We start from the raw sequence: 25400 nt of genomic DNA on the forward strand, positions 1-25400 counted from the left end.
AGAACACTTTCAATTTCATTTTGTTGGGACTTTTTAAGCATTGAGAAAATTAAAAATAATATACCAACCCTATATTCAATCAAATCATATCAATATACTTTTCTAAATAATTTAAGAAAAATCTTAAGTCAAATCATTTTGATTTTTTAAAAAGAACAGAATAAAAACTTTATTTTGTTGTTAATTTTTAAAATTAATACTTAAAACTGGTTTAATTGAGTTTATATCAAAACAGATAAAAAACATCCACTTTTAACCTTGTGTGGCTGGTTTAAATACCCAGGAAACGCCGCGCCGCAGTAAAAGAAGAATGCGTGTGCTTGAGGGGGCTACACAGGGTGCACAGGGGGGCAACGGGGGCGCCCAGAAGGACACGAGGGGGGGTGCAGGGGTTCAGGACATTGAGTAGTTGATGTGACCTAGTATATGGGTATGCAAGAAAACAGACGTTCTTTTGGCCCAAAAAATTTGTATTTAATTTTCAAAAATCTTTTAATATAAAATAAAAAAGATAAGTCATAAATGCTAGGTAAGAAAAACAATTGTATTTTGATAGAGCTTGAAAGCTCAGAAGCTTTATATTGGTGCACAAAATGTTTCTAACTTTCTTGCCATAAGTAGATAAACTCCGCATTATGCTTTTTATAGTGCCTATACAAAATGACGTACTCGACGTAATACTGGCTTACCATTTGTCAATTAAAATGTATACCGGCCTGACAATGGTAATTTAGTCTGTGTATTGGCCTATCATTGGTCATTTGTATTATATGGGGTCATTTGCTCACACTATTTTTTATTAAAAAAACTAGATTTTATTTAAGGATGCGACTTTAACTTTTTTCTGAGACAAAGTTTTAGCAGCTAGGGGAGTAGCCACTAGTTTAAAATTTAGTCAAGATAGTAAACATATAAAATATTCAAATAGTAAATTGGTTGAAAAATTTAGGAAAAGAATAAATATTTATCGCATCGTATTATATATAGCTTTCCGCGGATCTTGTAATGACAAATTGTAAGATTGAAATCAATTTTGTTAGCTCGAAAGACCCGAAGTCACGGGCTAACTAAACTGGTATTAATTTTATGATTAGTATTACCATATTCGTAGAAAACTATCTGTAATACGATGCTATACATGGATTTTTAGTATAGTATAGAACCAGTTCTAATCCAGCAAATATTATAAGGTTTCAAATCCATACTGGAAAAGAATATCTTAATGTGCCATATCCCTGACTCTTATTACATCCTTTCAATCTTATTCAATCCCAGCTATGACCTTTCCATGTCAAAAAGTTTATTCTTGAAATTACAAGGTTTATTCAAGATGTGAGCGCTTCTCAATTTTGATTGATAACCTTGTAAACTTATAATTAACATCAAGAGTTAAGAAGTAAGCAGGGAGAGAGGGGACAATGGACTGTTTATTACACTAGTCCCCAAATTTTTTTAATACTGTTTTCTTAATCGTTGGCTCAACCACTTTGGGGACTTTTAATGAATTCTTATTGGTTGATTTATTAAGTTGAGTGTCCAAACGTTTCGACCACTAATTGTAATTTATAGAAGTGGTAATGTGATGTCTAATCATTGGGGATATATATCAATAGACAATAGTGTTACCAATACAGGACTTAGGTACCCAATCTTTTTGCAACTATAATTTAATTTTACAACTCTAATCTGTTCACAGGTTATGAGTTTATGGACTGAGTATTATTCCGTACCTTCCTATTAACTTTGCACCATGTATCTAACATAGTAGTAGTACAGGATTTATTTCTAACGTAAATAAAGTATGTGCCGAGTTTCGAACCAATCATATCTCCAACTACTTGTTCAGACTACACCGACTAGGACAAACTACATTTAAGACTTAATCATAGAGATGCTTAGCTTATAAACATAATATTTACCAGGGTAAAATAATAATAATTTTTGGTTCTCAATATTTTATAAATATTTATATATTTGCTATTAAATGATTTTTAAATTTATTTCTAAAGAAAAACACATAAACAATAAATTTATATGATGCATGATTATTGTTTAATGCTTAAAACCGGTTCTAAGCCATGCTGAAAAATCATGTATAGCACTCTGGGCCTACAAAACTGGTTTTATGTTATAAGCAAGAGTGTTTAATATTCTGGCACTTCTTCCTCGCTGGAGGAGGAGTCGATAGGTAGGCTCACTTGTTTAATTACTCGCTCCAACTTTTCAACCTAGAAAAAAGTAGTAGGATGTATGTTTCTTGCATTCATCTATCCTTTTATATAAAGTAGTAAGGTTTATTAGGTAGGACGAATGGTTAGTGTTAAAAACTCAAAGCATCAGACTTTAAGTAAGGTTTATTGTCTGTAGCTTAAGATTTAGATAAATACTAAACCGATTGGCTGATACGGATCTAATCTAATTATAGAAAAGCATCACTTTTAAAAAGTCGATTACCACATGTAAAATGAATTTATCTTTCTAAGATATTACAAAAACAGTTAAAAATACCATAACAAGGATGACAACATCCATAAAAGCGAAGCACTGAAACGGTAGGACAAACTGACATTAACACTTGTATAGTATCTGAACTGAAAAATCGGAACATAAATGTATAAATGTCGAATCAAAATTGTAGGTAAATTTGTTAAAAAACTGCTTAAAAATAGGATAATGTTTATGGACATACTTCTATTTTTGGACTTGATTATAGAGTTGCTCCGCTTATAATATTGTTCTTTGTTGTCCCAGGAATCAATATACCAAAAATCAGATCAAACGGATAATTAAAACACTTAAAATTTGTTGTTAAAAAAGTAGAAAAATCAACATGTTTAAAATGGACGTACGGACATTCTGGTAGTGATTATAGAGTTGCTACGCTTTCTAAATCGTACCCAACTACTACAGGATTCATCATGCAAAGTTTGAAATCGATAGGACAATTCTAACATGCCTAAATTAACGAATAAAAGCTATCTATCTCGGACGGACGGACGTACGGACGTACGGACTGACCCTAATTATAGAAAAGCTTCGCTTTTAAAAATCACTTTATGCCGAGACTCCAATTTTTACTGCATCTTATACATTAAGAAAAATGTTTTTGTGCTTTTTGAAATTAGAATTAAATATATAAAAGCAAAGAATCAAATTTTGGTTTCCATATTTTCAACTTGTTATGCAAACATTCAACAGAGAAAAGACAAACATAAAATTTGCATTGTTATGTTTGTTTTAAAAGCGAAGCTTTTCTACAATTAGGTTGATCCATCTGTCCGTAACTGTTAGCTCTTTACGATAATTTAGACATGTTAGAATTAACAATTGAAATATAAAAATGTGTTTTCTTCTGTAATTTGCTACAAATATATGTATATTTTCGTTCAAACTTAAGTACTAACACTCTACAATAGTAATTGTTTGTTTGTCCTTCCTTCAGATTTCAGAGATATATTATGGATGTTGTCAACCTCGTTATTTCATTTTTGCAGCAAAACTTTTCATCATAACCAACATGAGAATATATTTTTCGGTTTGGCTTCGAAACCGCTGGATTAGAACCGGTTCTGAACCATACTGAAAAATAGGGTGACGTGTCGTTTAAATAAAAACCATAATATTTATGCAACTTTTGTTAGCCCGGGCCTTCGGCCCCTTGGCGCTAACAAAACTTAGTCATGTACATATAATCACCCAAGAGAAATCGCCCCTAATTTCTTTTTTAACTAAATAACTCTTTTTTAGAGGCCTCTAGAGGCGTTTCCGCTAGTCTTATAATAATTTACCTCTATCTGTTTAATCATTCTTGTGTTTCCATGCTTGACCGCTCGTTTACTAGCTGCACATCTTTTTCTATAATAGTTCTTTATGTATCCCTTATCAAAACCTTCGGATCATAGAAAGAAAATGAAGTAGCGGATTTCGTCGTATTTTCTCAGTAGCTGTGGGGGGCTCTAACCCTGTGGGGCAATCATTAACATTTACCTAACCTAACCTAAAATAATCTATCAAATCTACTATAAAAATACGATGAAACTCGCTACTTCGTTTTCTTTCCATGATCCAAACATTGCATTGTGTAGATTGGACATGAAATTGTAATAAGTTAGTCCATTATAATCCCATAACCTTATTTTTATTTTAGATTTAAAAGAAAAGTAAAAAAAATTGGAGTGGGCGATTTCTCCGGGTGGCGGTCCTCTAACCAAAAATAGTTATAAACCTTCCCATGACCCATGAGAAGCTACCCTGTAAAGGAGAACCATATCGGTTCAGTTGTTAGCGAGACCCTTCGGTATAAGCAGACAAACACCCTGTTACTTTATTATAAGGATAAACATATTACCTTAGATTGGGAGATAATTTTAGAGAATGAACAATGCCCCTGCTATCACCAACCAACAGTATTGGGTCTTCTAAAATAACAATAAATAAAAAGCTTATTAAAGTTTAGTTTAAACAGCTAGGACTCTTTGTGGACGTTATCATGCCTTTTGTAATCCATTGGAAAAATTAAGCCGCACGGTAGCAGTGCAACTGCGAATTCCTTTATGCCGAATCGGCTGACTACTACTTTTAACGGTTTCATCAAAGCCGCGCATCTTCTGTTGAGGGTGTGACTTCATCGACCTGGGCGGCTAAATGCGGCTGCATCTGCCGAACCCATTGTAAAATCATGGACATATTAATAATTATTAGAAGTTCTTTAAAGTGCCTATAAGAAATGATGTCATACAATACAAATGACCAACGATAGGCCAATTCAAAAAATAAATTACTATTGGTAGGCCGCCAGTATTACGTCATTTTTTTAAAGCACTATAAACAGCTTCATTATTAATGATACCTGGATTAAAATTGACTGTATTGAGAACTGCCTTCTTCTTTGCCACTATACTCTGACATGTCAGGGAACGATATTTACTATACACAAAACAATATACTTTAACAAGGATGACAACATCCATAAAAGCGAAGCACTGAAACGGTAGAACAAACAGACATTAACACTTGTATAGTGTCAGAACTGATAATCGGAATATAAATGTATAGGAGTTGAAGCAAAATTGTAAGTAAATTTGTTGAAAAACTGCTTGATACAGGATAATGTTAATGGACATACTTACATTTTTAGGACTTGATTATAGAGTTGATTTGCTTATAATATTGTACTTTGTTCTCCCAGATATCAGTATACCAAAAATCAGAACATTCGGATAATTTGATCACATAAAAATTTGTTGTTAAAAAAGTAAAAAGTCAACATGCTTAAAATGGACGTACGGACATTCTGGTAATAATTATATAGTTGCTACGCTTTCTAAATCGTACCTAACTATCACAGGAATCACCAAAGTTTGAAATCGATAGGACAATTCTAACATGCCTAAATTAACAAAAAAAGCTATCTGTCTCGGACGGACGGACGGACGGACCGACCCTATTTATAGAAAAGCTTCGCTTTTAAAAAGATGACAATATCAAATCAAGAAAATTAATATTTATTTAGCATGGCTTCGAAACTGTTATTAGAACTGAAACTGTGGATGAAAATTGTTGTCTAAGTCTAAAAAGTTTTAAACCAAATTGTTTCAAAACACATTTATGATAAAATAAAAACAACAACGTGTATCAAATAAGCTTCCCTATAAATCATATATCAGTCTTTACAGCCATTTCATGGATCTTTTGTAAGATGGATATAATTACTGTTGTGGTAATACGACACCCAGACGGACAGGCCGTTTACAGAGTTGCTTCGCTGTGACTTATGATAACAAACCCCCCGCACTAATCCTATTATATCACTATCCATCTCATGACCGCTGTTGACCCCGCACCCAGCGGTCAAACTAGCCTGCCTAAATGTGGGGAGGGGACTTGAACATGCAACTATCACGAGTCCCTCACGCGCTTATATAATCGGGAGGCGCTGCCTCCCCTTTTACCACCGCTGCCCCCACAGCCTGTCTACCGTCGGGCGCTAAGCCCTAGCGCCCCACACCCCCTTCAAACCTAACCATTGTTATATTTTGTTGTATATATATAGTAAACATAACTTGTAAATATTATTCAGTTTTAAATATATAATTTCTGTATGATTGAATCCTGCTTGTTTGTTTGGTAGAATACTTAAAGGCTAGGGCTCGTTGAATCCGAACTCGTTACCCCGTGAGCCGAGAACGCTCGGCTTACCAGAACTTGGTGTCAGCGTGTTTCAATCGAGCCTTACAGAAACTAGCCTATTCTACCTCTGATTGGACCCTTTGGCAAGTAAGGGGACAATCAGCCGCCAACTGACCCGTGAGACGGCCTTTTTAGGTCGAATTTCCATCATTTTGAACGCAATATGTGGGCCTCTGGCCTACGGCAAGCAGATTTAGCCTGCTAAAAGCGCCAGTTAAGACGCTTTTTCCGTGTCGTGTAGGAGTAGCGCTAGGTGCGCAGCCACGGCAATCGGATAATTTAGCTCAGACGGCTACAGAACTGAGTCTAAATTGGCAAGTGTAGCTGGGACAAGCCCCAGGACACCCAGGCCAAACCTACGAGACAGACAGCTGTGTGCTGGTCTCCCTAAGAAGGCAATGTGTGGCTGCGAAGCTTCAGCACACAAGTAAGCCCTACCACTGCGACGGATAGCAGATTTTGAGCCACAGGCACGGCAGGACGGGACATTCCCTGCCGCTGCCTCCCAGGATTCGAACCCGAGGCGCTGCAGGACGGGCCATTCCCTGCCGCCATTTTTCGGGATTCGAACCAGCGGCGCTGTAGGACGGGTCATTCCCTACCGCCGTCACCCCTCTGAACCTTGCAGGACGGACATTCCCTGCTGCCAGTGCTTCCAGAATCACACCTAGAGCTCCTAGTGATAACAACACATCATTGTGTATAAATGTCAACCAAGTGATAAAAATAAATATAAAATTGTTGACCAAGTGATAATTAATAAGCTCTAGTGATTCGAAGCTACAGTCTAAGCCACCATGGTAAGCGATACCACCATAGCTGCGGTGCGGCCACCACCAAAGTTTCTGCCAACCCCAGCCGAACGAGAGGCCCCCTTGTCTCAAGGGCAGGACCTCCACTTCCCCTGCCATGTCAGGGTGAGGTTTCCTACTCCTGACCCTGCCCAGCATGTACAGGTTGATGCCATGATTGATTCTGGCAACCGTGTACCAGGGTCTGCTGTAATTTCTGAGCATCTCATGCACGCGATGGGTGTGCAACGCATGTTGATTCCGGACAACACCCAGATCCTGACTGCTAATGAGGAAGGCCAGCCCCTCCAGGTAATCGGGAAATTAAAAGAGTTATATATGGCAGTTTCACACACTCTTATACTCCATCTATACCACGTGACTGTGGTCCGGAATCTCTCACACCCTCTGAACCTAGGAGGGTATTTTCTCAAGGAGTTCGGAACTAGGCTCTGTTTCGACATGCAACCACCTTGCTTGTGGGTGCGTGGGGAGTTTATCCCACTCCGTGGCGTCCCCATTGACCGGGAGACAGCCGAGAGAGAGCTAAGCTATGAGGGGCCTCTGCCAGGCCCACTGCCTGAGCAGCCGCGTGTGGTTGAGAAAGGCACACACTGGGTGGACGCTGAGCTCAACGCACACAAGGGAGCTAACCTGCTAGCCATGGGGTTGCCCCCAGTGCCCAAGGTGCCAAGGGAGAGCCTGCCAACAACGTTTCCTGAGATTGCCAGCCCTCCAGAACCAATCTTCTCCGCCGACATTTTTATCAACGGCCAGCCGTGTCCACCTGGCCCCCTCTACCTGGGACCTCCAGCCAGTCCACCAGCCAAGCCCGAGTCCAGACCCGTCAAGTCGCGGTCTGATGTACCCGGAGCCACACTCAACTCTCAGGCCCCAGCCTCTCCCGGCGCCGTGCCCATCAAGTCGCGGCCGGACGCCCACGGAGCCAAAGCTGGACCCAGCACTTTGGCCTCTCCCAGCGCCGAGCCCGTCAAATCATGGCCGGACGCCCCCGGAGCCACGCCTGGCTCCGACACGTCAGCCCCTCCAGAAGCCGAGCCCGTCAAGTCGCGGCCGGTGGGTCCCGGAGCCAAGGCTGACCCCGCACCAGCCACGTATAGGCTAAGCGCTGTCACTCCAACTGACGGTCAACCACCCCAGCTCCGCACAGCCAAGCGGGTGGTCCTGCCTGGCCGCGGGGTTATGGCGGTCCCTGTTGAGCTAGTAGGCCATCGCACCAAGGATGCCATTCAACTAGCTGCCCCAGAACAGAGGTTTGGGGAGGACCTTGTTATTCCAGAGGGCCTGTATGCCCACAGGCCTGGCTCTGCCACTGTGTTTAGAGTACTGGTGGTCAATGAGGGGGAGGTGCCCCTCTTGCTGGATGCTGGCCTCCCAGTGGCAGGGGAGCTGGTCAAACCTGACATTTTAGAGGTCTCTGATACGCCTCCCCCGCGTCTCCACTCGTTCCAAGAACCTGCTGAGCCTATAGACATGCAGGAGTTGTGGGAGGCCCTGGAGATGGAAGACAATGAGTTCCTACGCAAGGACCCCTTGCTCAAGAAGGAGGTCTGGACTACGTTGTCAGAGTACAGGGACGTCTTCTCCAATTCTACCCCTGGCTGCACAGATGTGGTTGAGTTGCAGCTGCGCCTCAAGCCAGGGACCCAGCCGATCCGCCAGAGATTTAGGGATCTGAACCCGCGGCAAGAGGCTGAACTGGAGAAACAACTGGACACCTGGCTACAGGAAGGAGTTATAGAGCCGTCGGACTCCGCCTGGAGCAGCCCCCTGGTGCCCATCAAGAAGAAGGACGGGAGCACCCGCTGGGCCGTCGACTACAGAGCCCTCAACAAGTGTCTGGAGCTGGACAGCTACCCCCTGCCTAGGATCCAGCAGTTGGTGGAACGAGCTGGCGGGCACCGTGTCTACAGTGCTTTAGACGCGGTGGCCGCATACTACACCATCCGTGTGTCTGAGGATAGCCGGCCCTGCACCGCCTTCACCACCCCCAGGGGCTTGTATCAATGGAAAAGGATGCCCTTTGGCCTGGCTACGGCACCGTCTGTCTATTCCAGGTTTATTGCAGGGGTCCTAAACCCACTAGGCACAGCCAACCTCCAGTCATACCTTGACGACGTCCTGACCTTCCATCAGGATACCTGGGCCCACCTGGCCAGGCTCCGCGAGGTCTTGGAAGCCCACCGTAGGGGAGGGATCCGCCTCAAGCCAGCCAAGACCAAGTTGTTCCGGTCCAAGGTGGATTATCTGGGTCACACCCTCAGCCGTGAGGGGATAGCCATGCAAGAGGACTATATTGACCGCATCTTGGACTGGCCAGCCCCTAGCACCCCCAAGGATTTGCTGGCGTTGCTGGGCTTCTTTGGATACTACCGCCTGTTCATCCCAGAGTATGCAGACCTCACCTACGAGATGAATCGGCAGAAGACGGCCAAGGCCCTAACCTGGACGCCTGAGATGGAAGCCCAGCTGCTGCAACTCAAGGACAAGTTCCGCAAGGCCCCCATCCGAGCGCCGCCCAGGTTTGATTTGCCAGCAGTGTTCCAGCTCACCACAGATTTCAGCAGCCGCGCCATCTCTGCCATACTGAGTCAATGCCAGGAGGGCAAGGAGAGGCTGATTGCCGCCGTGGGGCGCAAGACAACCGACCCTGAGACGCGCTACCCGTCCTGGAAGGGAGAGATGGCCGCCATTATCTATGGGATCCGAAAATTCCACGGCATCTTGTCCTACCGCAGCTTCCAGATCAACACTGATTCCTCTGCCCTGCTACAGATGAAATCACTGAACACATCCACAGGGATGGTGGCCCGCTGGCAGGAGGAGCTAGCGGCCTTAGACTTTACCGTCTGCCACAGGCCTGGCACCCAGAATACCAACGCCGACGCCCTCAGCCGCCGGGAAGATGCCAACATGCCAACGGCTAGCGCCGAAGAATTAGCAGAGCAGGCTGAGTATATCCACAACCTTTGCCAGCTAGGGGAGGCGGCAGCTAGCCGGCCCCCTGCCGCCCGACTGGATTCAGCTAGAGTATTGGAAGCCCAGACACAGGACCCCCTCCTGCTCCGTGTCCGCCAATGGGTGGCTGATGGCAAGGCCCCAACCAAGGCTGAGCTGCGTGGCAAGGAACGAGACGAGCAGCAGTACGCCAGCCGCTTCCCAGCCCTGGGGCTTGACGAGCACGGCTGCCTCACCACCACTGACCAGACTCTGACAGGAGAGAGGACAAGATACCTGCTGCCTTCGGCCCTCCAGCAGGACGCGTTCTTTCTAGCCCATGGGACCCCCATGGCTGGGCACTTTGGGATGGACGCAACTATCGCCCGCGTTGCCATGCACTTCTGGTGGCCCAACCTGGCCCGTGACGTCTGCCTGATGGTACAAACCTGCCCTGAGTGTGTCCAGAAAGTTACCAAGGAGAGGCTGAAGCAGGGGATCCACGTGCCCTCCCGCCAGGGGTATCCACAGCAAGTCCTATTCATCGACCTGGTGGGGCCACTGCCAGAAACCCCAGCTGGGAACCGCTACATCCTCACCTGCCAAGATGGATTCAGCCGGTTTGTCAGCCTCTACGCCATCCCCAACAAGCGCACCCTCACGGTGGCTGAAGCCCTGTTGCACCGCCACCTGGCCACGTTCGGATGCCCCCTGAAGATCCATTCCGACAATGGAATGGAATTTACCGGCCAGGTATTCCAGGAACTGGCCTCCAGGCTCGAGATTGGCCTAACACATCCACCACCCTACAACCCGCAGTCCAACCGAGTGGAGAGGTTTCATAGGACGCTCAACACAGGCATGCGCCTGTTCCTAGACAGAGACGATAACAACTGGGAGCCACACCTGCCTGCCATCGCCTTTGCCTACAACACCAAGGCCTGCAGATCCACTGGTGTGACCCCGTTCCTGGCCTTCTTTGGGAGAGAGGCCAAACTTCCGGTGGACATGGTGCTACGGCTGCCAGAAACCGAATATGCTTCAGTTCCAGCCAACGTCCAAGCTCTCTTGCAGCGCTACTATGCAGTGTATGATGCCATCCAGCAGAAGGAGGAGGGAGCCATCAGGAGGAGCGCGGCAGCTTACGAAGGCACGGCCAAGTATGAGGTTGGAGACTTGGTCTGGTACCTGGCCCCCCGCCTGGTGCCAGGGAAGGCAGCCAAGATTACCAAGAGATGGACTGGCCCCTGGAAAGTAGTGAGGAAAGCTACAGAAGTCCATTATGTCATTAAACCTGCCTCTCCAGTAGCCAGGATCTCAGAAGTTACCGCGCATGTAGGCCGACTGCGCAAATACACCGGAGATGTGACTGCCCACCAGATCCCAGAAGACATCCAAGTTGACATGGACGGCGACGAGGATGCCACCGAGCTGCCAGTTGGAGCGGCGGCGCCCGCAGCTAGCAACCCAGGAGAGTTCCCAGTGCACCAGCCAGCTGCAGCCGCCCCACAGCCTAGCGGCCAAGATCGTGACCCAGTGGAGGAAAACCTGCAGGAGCAGCCCAACGAACCACCGCCGCCGCCGCCCGCTCCAGAGCCACTCAGAGATGCCATCTGGAACCCTGACGCGGACATGGAGAACCTGCCAGCCAGCAGCGAGCCTGCAGGAGAAGAGCCAGCCACTGCGATGGAAGAAGCCGCCCCAGAAGAAGAAGCCATGTGCCCCCTGCTGATGACAGCCATCCCCATCCGGGTAGGAGCTAGGAGGCCAAGCAACCTGAATCAAGCAGGCGCCCCCATGGAGTTCTATGCACCCTTTGCCATCACCATTCCACCCTTAGGAACCACCAGAGTCTGCCTAGGCCTCCGTGTCCAGCTACCAGCCGCGACAGAACTGATCCTGCAGACGAGGCAAAATTTCCAGCGGCGAGGCCTGGCCGTCGCCAACCCACGCCTAGAAGCCAACCAGGAGCTGACAATGCTGATCACCAACCACAGTCAGACCGAGCAACGAGTGTCCCAGGGAGCCTGTGTAGCCCGAGCTGTCCTCCATCGAGCTGTGCCCCAAGAACTGCCTGTCCGGCGCAGGAGCCGGCTGTCGTATCCCCAGGTTCAAGGCCTGGTGGCTCAGGAGCCACGCAACCCTTGAAGGGGAGGTTGTGGTAATACGACACCCAGACGGACAGGCCGTTTACAGAGTTGCTTCGCTGTGACTTATGATAACAAACCCCCCGCACTAATCCTATTATATCACTATCCATCTCATGACCGCTGTTGACCCCGCACCCAGCGGTCAAACTAGCCTGCCTAAATGTGGGGAGGGGACTTGAACATGCAACTATCACGAGTCCCTCACGCGCTTATATAATCGGGAGGCGCTGCCTCCCCTTTTACCACCGCTGCCCCCACAGCCTGTCTACCGTCGGGCGCTAAGCCCTAGCGCCCCACACCCCCTTCAAACCTAACCATTGTTATATTTTGTTGTATATATATAGTAAACATAACTTGTAAATATTATTCAGTTTTAAATATATAATTTCTGTATGATTGAATCCTGCTTGTTTGTTTGGTAGAATACTTAAAGGCTAGGGCTCGTTGAATCCGAACTCGTTACCCCGTGGGCCGAGAACGCTCGGCTTACCAGACTATTACTTTAATCCTACACTAGATTTTATAGTTTACATTTACTCCTCTCCTGCTAGATGAACTAACTGACCAATAAACGAGTTCCATGATAGCAAGCCAAATTTGCCCCTGTCATAATATCGACGTATATTCTACATCCATTTTTGTAGGCAATAATAAGCACACCTAACTCAGGGAGGGAGGGGACATTGGGCTGTTTATTACACTAGTCTTAAAAATTTTATCATAACATTTTCTTATTCCTTTGGGTACTTTAATTGAATTTTGTTTGGTTGGTTCATTAAGTTAAGTGTCTAAAAGTTTCAACCTCTAATTGTAATCTACAGAACAGGTAATTTTGTGTATCATCATTGGAGATTCGCCTCAATTAATCACTTATAGTCCTATCCCTTTTTATACCTGAACTACTTTGAATACGACTTATTGTACCTGATATTGAGATCATAAACATGAACCTTTCCGTCCATAGAACACGCGGCAAATACTGTACTCGAGTAGGGGGACCAACATATATCTGTTACCTTTTAAAAAAATTATTAAATACACTTACACAGATGGCTTTATAAGTAATTTAAATCAAAATTTTATCATTATGTTTTTTTTCAAACGATCCTTGAAAGTCATTTTTCAGATGTAAGCCTATTTTTTGTGTAAATTCCCGTAAACAATGATACAAATTTATAATTTTTATAATTTTTAAATGTATTTTTAGCAATTTAAGTCAATTTTGCTTAAATTTTAAATTAAAGAAAAAACATTAAAAGACGACATTTAAAACATTCCTAAACCTAAACTTTTCCTTGCATAGTATATACTTTGCAGCAGAGAGTTTGAACTAATAAATAAAATTTTGATCATGGAAAGAAAACGAAGTAGCGGGTTTCGTCGTATTTTCACACTAGCTTTTGATAGGATATTTTAGGTTATGCTAGGTTAGGTAAATGTTAATGATTGGTGCTTGCAGGGGCTAGCAATAGTAGAAAAGCTACTGTGAAAATACGACGAAACCCGCTGCTTCGTTTTCTTTCCATGATCCTAAAATTTTAATCTTTAATAGGCGGATTTTCACACGTACAACCAGCAAAGATAACGATTTTATTTTGACAAAACATTTTTATAAAAAATGTTGTATTTTTACAACCTAACAACCAACCTATTTTACGTAACGTGTAATTAATAAAATACCTGGGCCCCGAGATCAAATCTGATGATTGGATCCTGATATTCCATGATCCAAAGTTTTAGGATAAATTCAGTGGCACAGCTCAAAAATACTCTAAATATCATTTTCTCGTATTCATTCGAATCCGGTGGATAGGAACCGGTTCGAAAAAACTATGTCTAGCATCGTATTATATCCAGCTTTCTACGAATATAAAAATGTACAATCATAAGATTAAAACCAGTTTTTTAGTCCGTGCCTTCGGCACCTCGGGTCTAAAAAACTGATTTTAATCTTATAATTGTACATTCTAGTCCGAGGAAAGCCGTGTATAATACGATGAAAGAAATATCTATTATTATTAAAAGTGGAGGGAGATACGGAAAGTGTCATGTGTGACGTCATTAAGGATGATAGAAGAAGGGTTGGGTTTATAAGTATTTTTTATGACGTCAAACATGACACTTTCCGTATCTCCGAAGTGCATAACTGAGTCCTGTCCATGTGAGTGTTAACATGTCTTAACCAGGTAACAAAATTTAGATTTTCTCAGCTGCCATTGAAGGTTGCACTTTCTGTGTGTGTAGAATTTCCATTTATAGCGCATTTAGTGGCATATTAACATCATCAGTCTGACTGCTTTAAAGTGTTTTGATTCTACTAAATCTTAGCCTGTGTAGGTAATAGCCACTAAAAACTACCCCCCCTAAAAAAAATCATAGGCCTTTAGCATGTTTTTATTCAAACTTCTTCGATATTCCAACTATTTTAAATTTTGATTTAACCTGGCGATGAATGGGCTCCATTTGATGTTGTTAATAGGAGTTGTGTGACCGCTGTATCTTGTAAGAATTTCAGAGGAATACTAAATAATAATATTTGATGTTGTTAATAGTAGTTGTGTGACCGCTGTATCTTGTCAGAATTTCAGAGGAATACTAAATAATAATATTTGATGTTGTTAATAGGAGTTGTGTGACCACTGTATCTTGTTAGAATTTCAGAGGAATACTAAATAATAATATTTATTATTGTCAATAGGAGTTGTATGACCACTGTATCTTGTCAGAATTTCAGAGGAATACTAAATAATAATATTTGTTGTTGTTAATAGGAGTTGTATGACCACTGTATCTTGTTAGAATTTCAGAGGAATACTAAATAATAATATTTATTATTGTCAATAGGAGTTGTATGACCACTGTATCTTGTCAGAATTTCAGAGGAATACTAAATAATAATATTTGTTGTTGTTAATAGGAGTTGTATGACCACTGTATCTTGTTAGAATTTCAGAGGAATACTAAATAATAATATTTATTATTGTCAATAGGAGTTGTATGACCACTGTATCTTGTCAGAATTTCAGAGGAATACTAAATAATAATATTTGTTGTTGTTAATAGGAGTTGTATGACCACTGTATCTTGTTAGAATTTCAGAGGAATACTAAATAATAATATTTATTATTGTCAATAGGAGTTGTATGACCACTGTATCTTGTTAGAATTTCAGAGGAATACTAAATAATAATATTTGTTGTTGTTAATAGGAGTTGTATGACCACTGTATCTTGTCAGAATTTCAGAGGAATACTAAATAATAATATTTGATGTTGTTAATAGGAGTTGTGTGACCGCTGTATCTTGTCAGAATTTCAGAGGAATACTAAATAATAATATTTGTTGTTGTTAATAGGAGTTGTATGACCACTGTATCTTGTCAGAATTTCAGAGGAATACTAAAAAATAATATTTGATATTGTTAATAGGAGTTGTGTGACCACTGTATCTTGTCAGAATTTCAGAGGAATACTTAAATATAATAAGTTTAATAAAAGCGATGAAATTAGTCTAAATTTTAAATTTTTGATAGAAAAGTACAAAGATAGTGGAAAGGTTTGAACTACAAAATCAAATCTTACATGAATAATTTGTTCAAAATATTTAAATAGAATGAAATTGTTATTACATCATACTTTTGCTATATGATAACGTTTTCATTATAGTACTTTATACGATAATTATGTTATTTTAAAGATCATCCTTCAATTCCTCCCCTATTTGTATTATTAGTCTTACCTCAGTGGTACAGAGATGTATCCTACCAGATTCTGTGCCAACCAGAAACTTTGTCTCATCTTCAGGGTTAAATGCTATGGTTCTCAATCCTTGATAATTGATTCATAGGTCTTACATGCCGCAAACGTTGTTTTCTTTTAAAATCATGTTAAGATACACTGTAAAGAATAGCGGTTTAGCAAGAACCTTCAGTACAAACATTCAGACAGACCTACACAGAAACACACAGATAAGCAGAGATCATGTTACTATTATAAGGATTTTTTTATTATATCCACAGCACCGACTGAGGGAAATGGTTTCGGTTTATTGGCTTCGTCATTTTTTTGAGCCGTGTGGCTGCCATTATAGGTGTTGAGCCATGCAGCTGAGTAAAGTTGCAGCTGAGAAGTCCTTATCATGACCGATCATAATCTGCTTAACTTATCAACTGTTTAAACTTACTGATACTTCATACTTCAAGATATTAAATGTCGTAATAATTGTGACAGTTTTGCGAAAGAAACTTTAATATAACCCATCATCTGCATCACTGACACGCCAGCCAACAGGCCAAAACAAAACCTTGTAGAGTAGTATTGCTACAGAAAAAATATATATTACCATCATAAAGTTGAGTATTGAGCTCAATATTGACAAGGTTATTGATGAAGTAAATAGTGGTGAGGTCTGTGTATCTTAGACAATGCTTTACTAAGGTCCAATTGCGCACCTTACCGTCCCCTAAATTAAAGAAGACTTTGTTTTTTTCTTGATTTTATGTGATTCTATTCACACTGTGTCAATCGGCCCGTCCAATGTTTACTTCTTAGATGATGTTAAAAAAATTTTTCTTACATAATTGAGAAAAAACTTCTTGTCTATAATGGGCTATCATTCTATAGACGTTTAAAATTGTACCTATTGCTGCTAGATCAGGAGTGTTACATCAATAAAATCAATGCTTTGGCCCATAAACAGGCGCAAATAATTAACATGTAAGGACATGTTTAGGCTTACAGATAAAATTTGTGCAAACAAAGGGTCGGATGTCTGTTGGTAGTAATCTGGTAAGCCGAGCGTTCTCGGCCCACAGGGTAACGAGTTCGGATTCAACGAGCCCTAGCCTTTAGTTATTCTACCAAAACAAACAAGCAGGATTCAATCATACAGAAATTATATATTTAAACTGAATAATATTTACAGAGAATGTTTACTATATATATACAACAGATTATAACAATGGTTAGGTTTGAAGGGGGTGTGGGACGCTAGGGCTTAGCTCCCGGCGGTAGACAGGCTGTGGGGGCAGCGGTGGCAAAAGGGGAGGCAGCGCCTCCCGGTTGTATAATCGCGTGAATAGCGCGTGATCACTGCATGTTTGAGTCCCCTCCCCACATTTAGGCAGGCCAGTTTGACCGCTGGGTTGCGGGGTCAACAGCGGTCATGAGATAAATGGTGATATAATAAGATTAGTGCAGGGGGTTTGTTATCATAAGTCCCAGCGAAGCAACTCTGTAACCTGCCTGTCCGTCTGGTTGTCGTATTACCACAACCTCCCCTTCAAGGGTTGCGTGGCTCTCGAGCCACCAGGCCTTGAACCTGGGGATACGACAACCTGTGCCTGCGCAGGACAGGCTCTTCTTGAGGCACTGCTCGATGGAGGACAGCTCGGGCTACACAGGCTCCCCGGGACACTCGTTGCTCGGTCTGACTGTGGTTGGATATCAGCATTGTCAGCTCCTGGTTGGCTTCTAGGCGTGGGTTGGCGACGGCCAAGCCCCGCCGCTGGAAATTTTGCCTCGTCTGCAGGATTAGCTCTGCCTCAGCTGGTAACTGGACACGGAGGCCTAGGCTGACTCTGGTGGTTCCTAAGGGGGGAATGATGATGGCAGAGGGCGCATAGAACTCCATGGGGGCGCCTGCTTGATTCAGGTTGCTTGGTCTCCTAGCTCCTACCCGGATGGGGATGGCTGTCGTCAACAGGGGGCACATGGCTTCAGCTTCGTCTTCTGGGGCGGCCTCTTCCATCGCAGTGGCTGGTTCTTCTCCTACAGGCTCGCTGCTGGCTGGCAGGTTCTCCATGTCCGCGTCAGGATTCCAGATGGCATCCCTGGGTGGCTCTGGAGCGGGCGGCGGCGGCGGTGGTTCGTTGGGCTGCTCCTGCAGGTTCTCCTCTACTGGGTCACGATCCTGGCCGCTAGGCTGTGGGGCGGCTGCGGCTGGCTGGTGCACTGGGAGCTGTCCTGGGTCGCTAGCTGCGGGCGCCGCCGCTCCAACTGGCAGCTCGGTGGCATCCTCGTCGCCGTCCATATCAACTTGGATGTCTGCTGGTATCTGGTGGGCAGTCACATCTCCAGTGTATTTGCGCAGTCGGCCTACATGCGCGGTAACTTCTGAGATCCTGGCTACTGGAGAGGCAGGTTTGATGACATAATGTACTTCTGTAGCTTGCCTCACTACTTTCCAGGGGCCAGTCCATCTCTTGGTAATCTTGGCTGCCTTCCCTGGCACCAGGCGGGGGGCCAGGTACCAGACCAAGTCTCCAACCTCATACTTGGCCGTGCCTTCGTAAGCTGCCGCGCTCCTCCGGATGGCTCCCTCCTCCTTCTGCTGGATGGCATCATACACTGCATAGTAGCGCTGCAAGAGAGCTTGGACGTTGGCTGGAACTGAAGCATATTCGGTCTCTGGCAGCCGTAGTACCATGTCCACCGGAAGTTTGGCCTCTCTCCCAAAGAAGGCCAGGAACGGGGTCACGCCAGTGGATCTGCAGGCCTTGGTGTTGTAGGCGAAGGCAATGGCAGTCAGGTGGGGCTCCCAGTTGTTATCGTCTCTGTCTAGGAACAGGCGCATGCCTGTGTTGAGTGTCCTATGAAACCTCTCCACTCGGTTGGACTGCGGGTTGTAGGGTGGTGGATGCGTCAGGCCAATCTCAAGCCTGGAGGCCAGTTCCTGGAATACCTGGCCGGTAAACTCCATTCCATTGTCGGAATGGATCTTCAGGGGGCATCCGAACGTGGCCAGGTGGCGGTGCAGCAGGGTCTCAGCCACCGTGAGGGTGCGCTTGTTGGGGATGGCGTAGAGGCTGACAAACCGGCTGAACCCATCTTGGCAGGTGAGGATATAGCGGTTCCCAGCTGGGGTCTCTGGCAGTGGCCCCACCAGGTCGATAAATAGGACTTGCTGTGGATACCCCTGGCGGGAGGGCACGTGTATCCCTTGCTTCAGTCTCTCCTTGGTAACCTTCTGGACACACTCAGGGCAAGTCTGAACCATCAGACGGACGTCACGGGCCAGGTTGGGCCACCAGAAGTGCATGGCAACGCGGGCGATAGTCGCGTCCATCCCAAAGTGCCCAGCCATGGGGGTCCCATGGGCTAGAAAGAACGCGTCCTGCTGGAGGGCCGAAGGCAGCAGGTACCTTGTCCTCTCCCCTGTCAGGGTCTGGTCAGTGGTGGTGAGGCAGCCATGCTCGTCAAGCCCCAAGGCTGGGAAGCGGCTGGCGTACTGCTGCTCGTCTCGTTCCTTGCCACGCAGCTCAGCCTTAGTTGGGGCTTTGCCATCAGCCACCCATTGGCGGACACGGAGCAGGAGGGGGTCCTGTGTCTGGGCCTCCAATACTCTAGCTGGATCCAGTCGGGCGGCAGGGGGCCGGCTAGCTGCGGGCTCCCCTAGCTGGCAAAGGTTGTGGATATACTCAGCCTGCTCTGCTAATTCTTCGGCGCTAGCCGTTGGCATGTTGGCGTCTTCCCGGCGGCTGAGGGCGTCGGCGTTGGTATTCTGGGTGCCAGGCCGGTGGCAGACAGTAAAATCTAAGGCCGCTAGCTCCTCCTGCCAGCGGGCCACCATCCCTGTGGATGTGTTCAGTGATTTCATTTGTAGCAAGGCTGAGGAATCAGTGTTGATCTGGAAGCTGCGGTAGGACAAGATGCCGTGGAATTTTCGGATCCCATACATAATGGCGGCCATCTCTCCCTTCCAGGACGGGTAGCGCGTCTCAGGGTCGGTTGTCTTGCGCCCCACGGCGGCAATCAGCCTCTCCTTGCCATCCTGGCATTGACTCAGTATGGCAGAGATGGCGCGGCTGCTGAAGTCTGTGGTGAGCTGGCACACCGCTGGCAAATCAAACCTGGGCGGCGCTCGGATGGGGGCCTTGCGGAACTTGTCCTTGAGTTGCAGCAGCTGGGCTTCCATCTCAGGCGTCCAGGTTAGGGTCTTGGCCGTCTTCTGCCGATTCATCTCGTAGGTGAGGTCTGCATACTCTGGGATGAACAGGCGGTAGTATCCAAAGAACCCCAGTAGCGCCAGCAAATCCTTGGGGGTGCTGGGGGCCGGCCAGTCCAGGATACGGTCAATATAGTCCTCCTGCATGGCTATCCCCTCACGGCTGAGGGTGTGGCCCAGATAATCCACCTTGGATCGAAACAGCTTGGTCTTGGCTGGCTTGAGGCGGATTCCTCCCCTGCGGTGGGCTTCCAAGACCTCTCGGAGCCTGGCCAGGTGGGCCCAGGTATCCTGGTGGAAGGTCAGGACGTCGTCAAGGTATGACTGGAGGTTGGCTGTGCCTAGTGGGTTTAGGACCCCTGCAATAAACCTGGAATAGACAGACGGTGCCGTAGCCAGGCCAAAGGGCATCCTTTTCCATTGATACAAGCCCCTGGGGGTGGTGAAGGCGGTGCAGGGCCGGCTGTCCTCGGACACACGGATGGTGTAGTATGCGGCCACCGCGTCTAAGGCACTGTAGACACGGTGCCCTCCAGCTCGTTCTACCAACTGCTGGATCCTAGGCAGGGGGTAGCTGTCCAGTTCCAGGCACTTGTTGAGGGCTCTGTAGTCGACGGCCCAGCGGGTGCTCCCGTCCTTCTTCTTGATGGGCACCAGGGGGCTGCTCCAGGCGGAGTCTGACGGCTCTATAACTCCCTCCTGTAGCCAGGTGTCCAGCTGTTTCTCCAGTTCAGCCTCTTGCCGCGGGTTCAGATCCCTAAATCTCTGGCGGATCGGCTGGGTCCCTGGCTTGAGGCGCAGCTGCAGCTCGACCACATCTGTGCAGCCGGGGGTAGAATTGGAGAAGACATCTCTGTATTCTGATAACATAGTCCAGACCTCCTTCTTGAGCAAGGGGTCCTTGCGCAGGAACTCGTTGTCTTCCATTTCCAGGGCCTCCCACAACTCCTGCATTTCTGGGGGCTCAGCAGGCTCTTGGAACGAGTGGAGGCGCGGGGGAGGCGTATCAGAAACCTCTAGTATGTCAGGCTTGACCAGCTCCCCAGCCACTGGGAGGCCGGCGTCCAGCAGGAGGGGCACCTCCCCTTCGTTTACCACCAATACTCGAAACACAGTGGCGGAGCCAGGCCTGTGGGCATACAGGCCTTCTGGGATGACAAGATCCTCCCCAAACCTCTGTTCTGGGGCAGCTAGTTGGATGGCATCCTTGGTGCGATGGCCTACTAGCTCAACAGGGACTGCCATGACCCCACGGCCAGGCAGGACCACCCGCTTGGCTGTGCGGAGCTGGGGTGGCTGGCCATCAGTTGGAGTGACAGCGCTTAGCCTATACGTGGCTGGTGCGGGGTCAGCTTTGGCTCCGGGACCCACCGGCTGCGACTTGACGGGCTCGGCTTCTGGAGGGGCTGACGTGTCGGAGCCAGGGGTGGCTCTGAGGGCGTCCGGCCACGACTTGACGGGCTCGGTACTGGGAGAGGCCGAGGTGCTGGGTCCAGCCTTGGCTCCGTGGGCGTCCGGCCGCGACTTGACGGGCTCGGCGCCGGGAGAGGCTGATGCCTGGGAGTTGAGTGTGGCTCCGGGTGCCTCAGACCGCGACTTGACGGGTCTGGGCTCAGGCTGGGCTGGCTGACTGGCCGGGGGCCCCAGGTAGAGGGGGCCAGGTGGACACGGCTGGCCATTGATGAAAGTGTCGGCGGAGAAGATGGGCTCTGGAGGGCTGGCAATCTCAGGGAACGTTGTTGGCAGGCTCTCCCTTGGCACCTTGGGCACTGGGGGCAACCCCATGGCTAGCAGGTTGGCCCCCTTGTGTGCGTTGAGCTCAGTGTCCACCCAGTGTGTGCCTTTCTCAACCACACGCGGCTGCTCTGGCAGGGGGCCTGGCAGAGGCCCCTCATAACTTAGCTCTCTCTCGGCTGTCTCCCGGTCAATGGGGACGCCACGGAGTGGGATAAACTCCCCACGCACCCACAAGCAAGGTGGTTGCATGTCGAAACAGAGCCTAGTTCCGAACTCCTTGAGAAAATACCCTCCTAGGTTCAGAGGGTGTGAGAGGTTCCGGACCACAGTCACGTGGTATAGATGGAGTATAAGGGTGTGTGAGACTGCCATATATAACTCTTTTAATTTTCCTATTACCTGGAGGGGCTGGCCTTCCTCGTTAGCAGTCAGGATTTGGGTGTTGTCCGGAATCAACATGCGTTGCACGCCCATCGCGTGCATGAGGTGTTCAGAAATTACAGCAGACCCTGGTACACGGTTGCCAGAATCGATCATGGCATCAACCTGTACATGCTGGGCAGGGTCAGGAGTAGGAAACCTCACCCTGACATGGCAGGGGAAGTGGAGGTCCTGCCCTTGAGACAAGGGGGCCTCTCGTTCGGCTGGGGTTGGCAGAAACTTCGGTGGTGGCCGAACCGCAGCTATGGTGGTATCGCTTACCATGGTGGCTTAGACTGTAGCTTCGAATCACTAGAGCTTATTAATTATCACTGGGTCAACAATTTTATATTTATTTTTATCACTTGGTTGACATTTATACACACTTATGTGTTGTTATCACTAGGAGCTCTAGGTGTGATTCTGGAAGCACTGGCAGCAGGGAATGTCCGTCCTGCAAGGTTCAGAGGGGTGACGGCGGTAGGGAATGACCCGTCCTACAGCGCCGCTGGTTCGAATCCCGAAAATGGCGGCAGGGAATGGCCCGTCCTGCAGCGCCTCGGGTTCGAATCCTTGGAGGCAGCGGCAGGGAATGTCCCGTCCTGCCGTGCCTGTGGCTCAAAATCTGCTATCCGTCGCAGTGGTAGGGCTTACTTGTGTGCTGAAGCTTCGCAGCCACACATTGCCTTCTTAAGGAGACCAGCACCCAGCTGTCTGTCTCGTAGGTTTGGCCTGGGTGTCCTGGGGCTTGTCCCAGCTACACTTGCCAATTTAGACTCAGTTCTGTAGCCGTCTGAGCTAAATTATCCGATTGCCGTGGCTGCGCACCTAGCGCTACTCCTACACGGCACGGAAAAAGCGTCTTAACTGGCGCTTTTAGCAGGCTAAATCTGCTTGCCGTAGGCCAGAGGCCCACATATTGCGTTCAAAATGATGGAAATTCGACCTAAAAAGGCCGTCTCACGGGTCAGTTGGCTTCTCAGTTGGCGGCTGATTGTCCCCTTACTTGCCAAAGGGTCCAATCAGAGGTAGAATAGGCTAGTTTCTGTAAGGCTCGATTGAAACACGCTGACACCAAGTTCTGGTAAGCCGAGCGTTCTCGGCCCACAGGGTAACGAGTTCGGATTCAACGAGCCCTAGCCTTTAGTTATTCTACCAAAACAAACAAGCAGGATTCAATCATACAGAAATTATATATTTAAACTGAATAATATTTACAGAGAATGTTTACTATATATATACAACAGATTATAACAATGGTTAGGTTTGAAGGGGGTGTGGGACGCTAGGGCTTAGCTCCCGGCGGTAGACAGGCTGTGGGGGCAGCGGTGGCAAAAGGGGAGGCAGCGCCTCCCGGTTGTATAATCGCGTGAATAGCGCGTGATAACTGCATGTTTGAGTCCCCTCCCCACATTTAGGCAGGCCAGTTTGACCGCTGGGTTGCGGGGTCAACAGCGGTCATGAGATAAATGGTGATATAATAAGATTAGTGCAGGGGGTTTGTTATCATAAGTCCCAGCGAAGCAACTCTGTAACCTGCCTGTCCGTCTGGTTGTCGTATTACCACAGTAACTTAAAATCTAATAAAAAAAGTGTCAACAAATATGAAAAAACCTGCAATAGAGGTAAAATTATGATAGCCATCCAGGTTTTTCTTATTCCATTTTACCTACGAAAATAATACGTTTTAAAGTAAACTAAATTAATTTCTCAAAGTGCCTGTTGAGTACTGAAACCATACAACCAACCATCTCTTTAATTGTCCTGCTGACCCAACCCACCTAACTGCTGAATCATTATGGAACGATCCTCTGGCTGCTGCGACTTTCCTTGGCCTTGATACGGGCCAACCATTTGATGATAAAGGATAGACGGGCGATACAATGGCTACCACAACAACAACTGAATCCATCCCTTATTTTTATCCCTGTGGTGACCTTAACCCTGCAGGACTAACTAGTGCCCAATATAACCTATTTTTTAATGGCATATTACTTTTAACTTGAACAAACTTATTCTTCCTGTTTATGTTGTAACAATATTTGTTATATACTCTATTGATGTATTTTTCTAAATATTTCTTTTAGATTATGGTCGGTCCGTCCGTCCGTAATGAATATGTATTTTCTTTAATTTAGAATGTTAGAATTGTTCTATCAATTTCAAACTTTGTGTGATATTTCCTATAACAGTTAGGTACAATTTAAAAACGTAGCATCTCTATAATCGTTACCCGAAAGTTCGTGCGTCCATAAAATTTTTTTGGATGATATAATTAATCTATTACTCAGATTTTTAGAATAATAATTTCTAGGACAACAAGGTACGATGTTATAAGCGATGCATCTCTATAATAAAATTATAAAAATAAAAGTATGTCCTTTTACAATATCCTGTAAAACTTAAGATCTGCTTATTAAGTTCTGACACTCTACAAGAGTTATTATTCGTTTGTCCCTCATTCTGATTTTAGAGCTATGATTTTATGTTGTCATCAATTTTCTAGTTATTGTATTATATTCATTTACCTTCCAGACTACATCCAAATGTTTTCCATTACCAGAACTTGAACTCAAAACTGGACCTTTTCTTTCACTGGAAAAATAAAATTTTAACATTAATATATTTATCTATAACATAAGCGCAAGACACTCTTTAAGTCAACTGTGTTGGTTTTACTGTAATGCTCACAAATTTTTTTTTATAACATATTTTATTATAACATATATTAGCCGGTGCCTTCGGCACCTCGGGGCTAAAAAAACTAGTTTTAATCTTATAATTGTACATTCTATATCCGCGGAAAGCCGTTTATAATACGATGCGAGAAATAACTATTATTATAATTGATCGTTCAGTGCCTTACCCCCTAAGATAATATGTTATCTAAAGTATAAAAAAGCAAACCTTTTAACATTATATACAGCGACATTACCATCATACATTCCAACAACAATATAATTATGGATGTCTGCATTAACAAACTATTTATAGTTGCTGTAAAAAATGACGTCATACAATACAAATGACCAATGATAGGTCAATACACAGAGTAAATTACTAATGACAGGCCAGTATACATTTTAATTAACCAATGATAGGCCGATACACAGATTAAATTACCAATGGCAGGCAAGCATACATTATAATTGACCAATGGTAGGCCGATTCACAGACCAATTAACCAATGGCAGGCCAGTATACATTAAAA

The 25400-nt window shown here is 45.7% G+C and overlaps 1 protein-coding gene across 1 annotated transcript; it reads right to left on the bottom strand.

Moving 5' to 3' along the window:
* Positions 1 to 528: 528 nt before the first annotated feature.
* Positions 529 to 25169, bottom strand: LOC145318364 (dynein intermediate chain 2, ciliary-like). Its single transcript, XM_080159661.1, has 12 exons — positions 25097 to 25169; positions 24718 to 24784; positions 23804 to 23858; positions 16430 to 16549; positions 15827 to 15915; positions 14531 to 14610; positions 13769 to 13859; positions 13013 to 13104; positions 4850 to 4926; positions 4349 to 4418; positions 3789 to 3855; positions 529 to 2228 (listed from the first exon to the last, which is right to left on the bottom strand). The coding sequence occupies exons 1-12, from the start codon at positions 25132 to 25134 to the stop codon at positions 2145 to 2147; spliced, it is 930 nt and encodes a 309-aa protein (XP_080015787.1). The 5' UTR covers positions 25135 to 25169; the 3' UTR covers positions 529 to 2144.
* Between the last annotated feature and the right edge of the window lie 231 nt (positions 25170 to 25400).

Source organism: Acartia tonsa, chromosome 4 (assembly GCF_053477335.1).
Source record: "Acartia tonsa isolate MP-2025a chromosome 4, ASM5347733v1, whole genome shotgun sequence".
NCBI classification, from domain to species: domain Eukaryota; kingdom Metazoa; phylum Arthropoda; class Copepoda; order Calanoida; family Acartiidae; genus Acartia; species Acartia tonsa.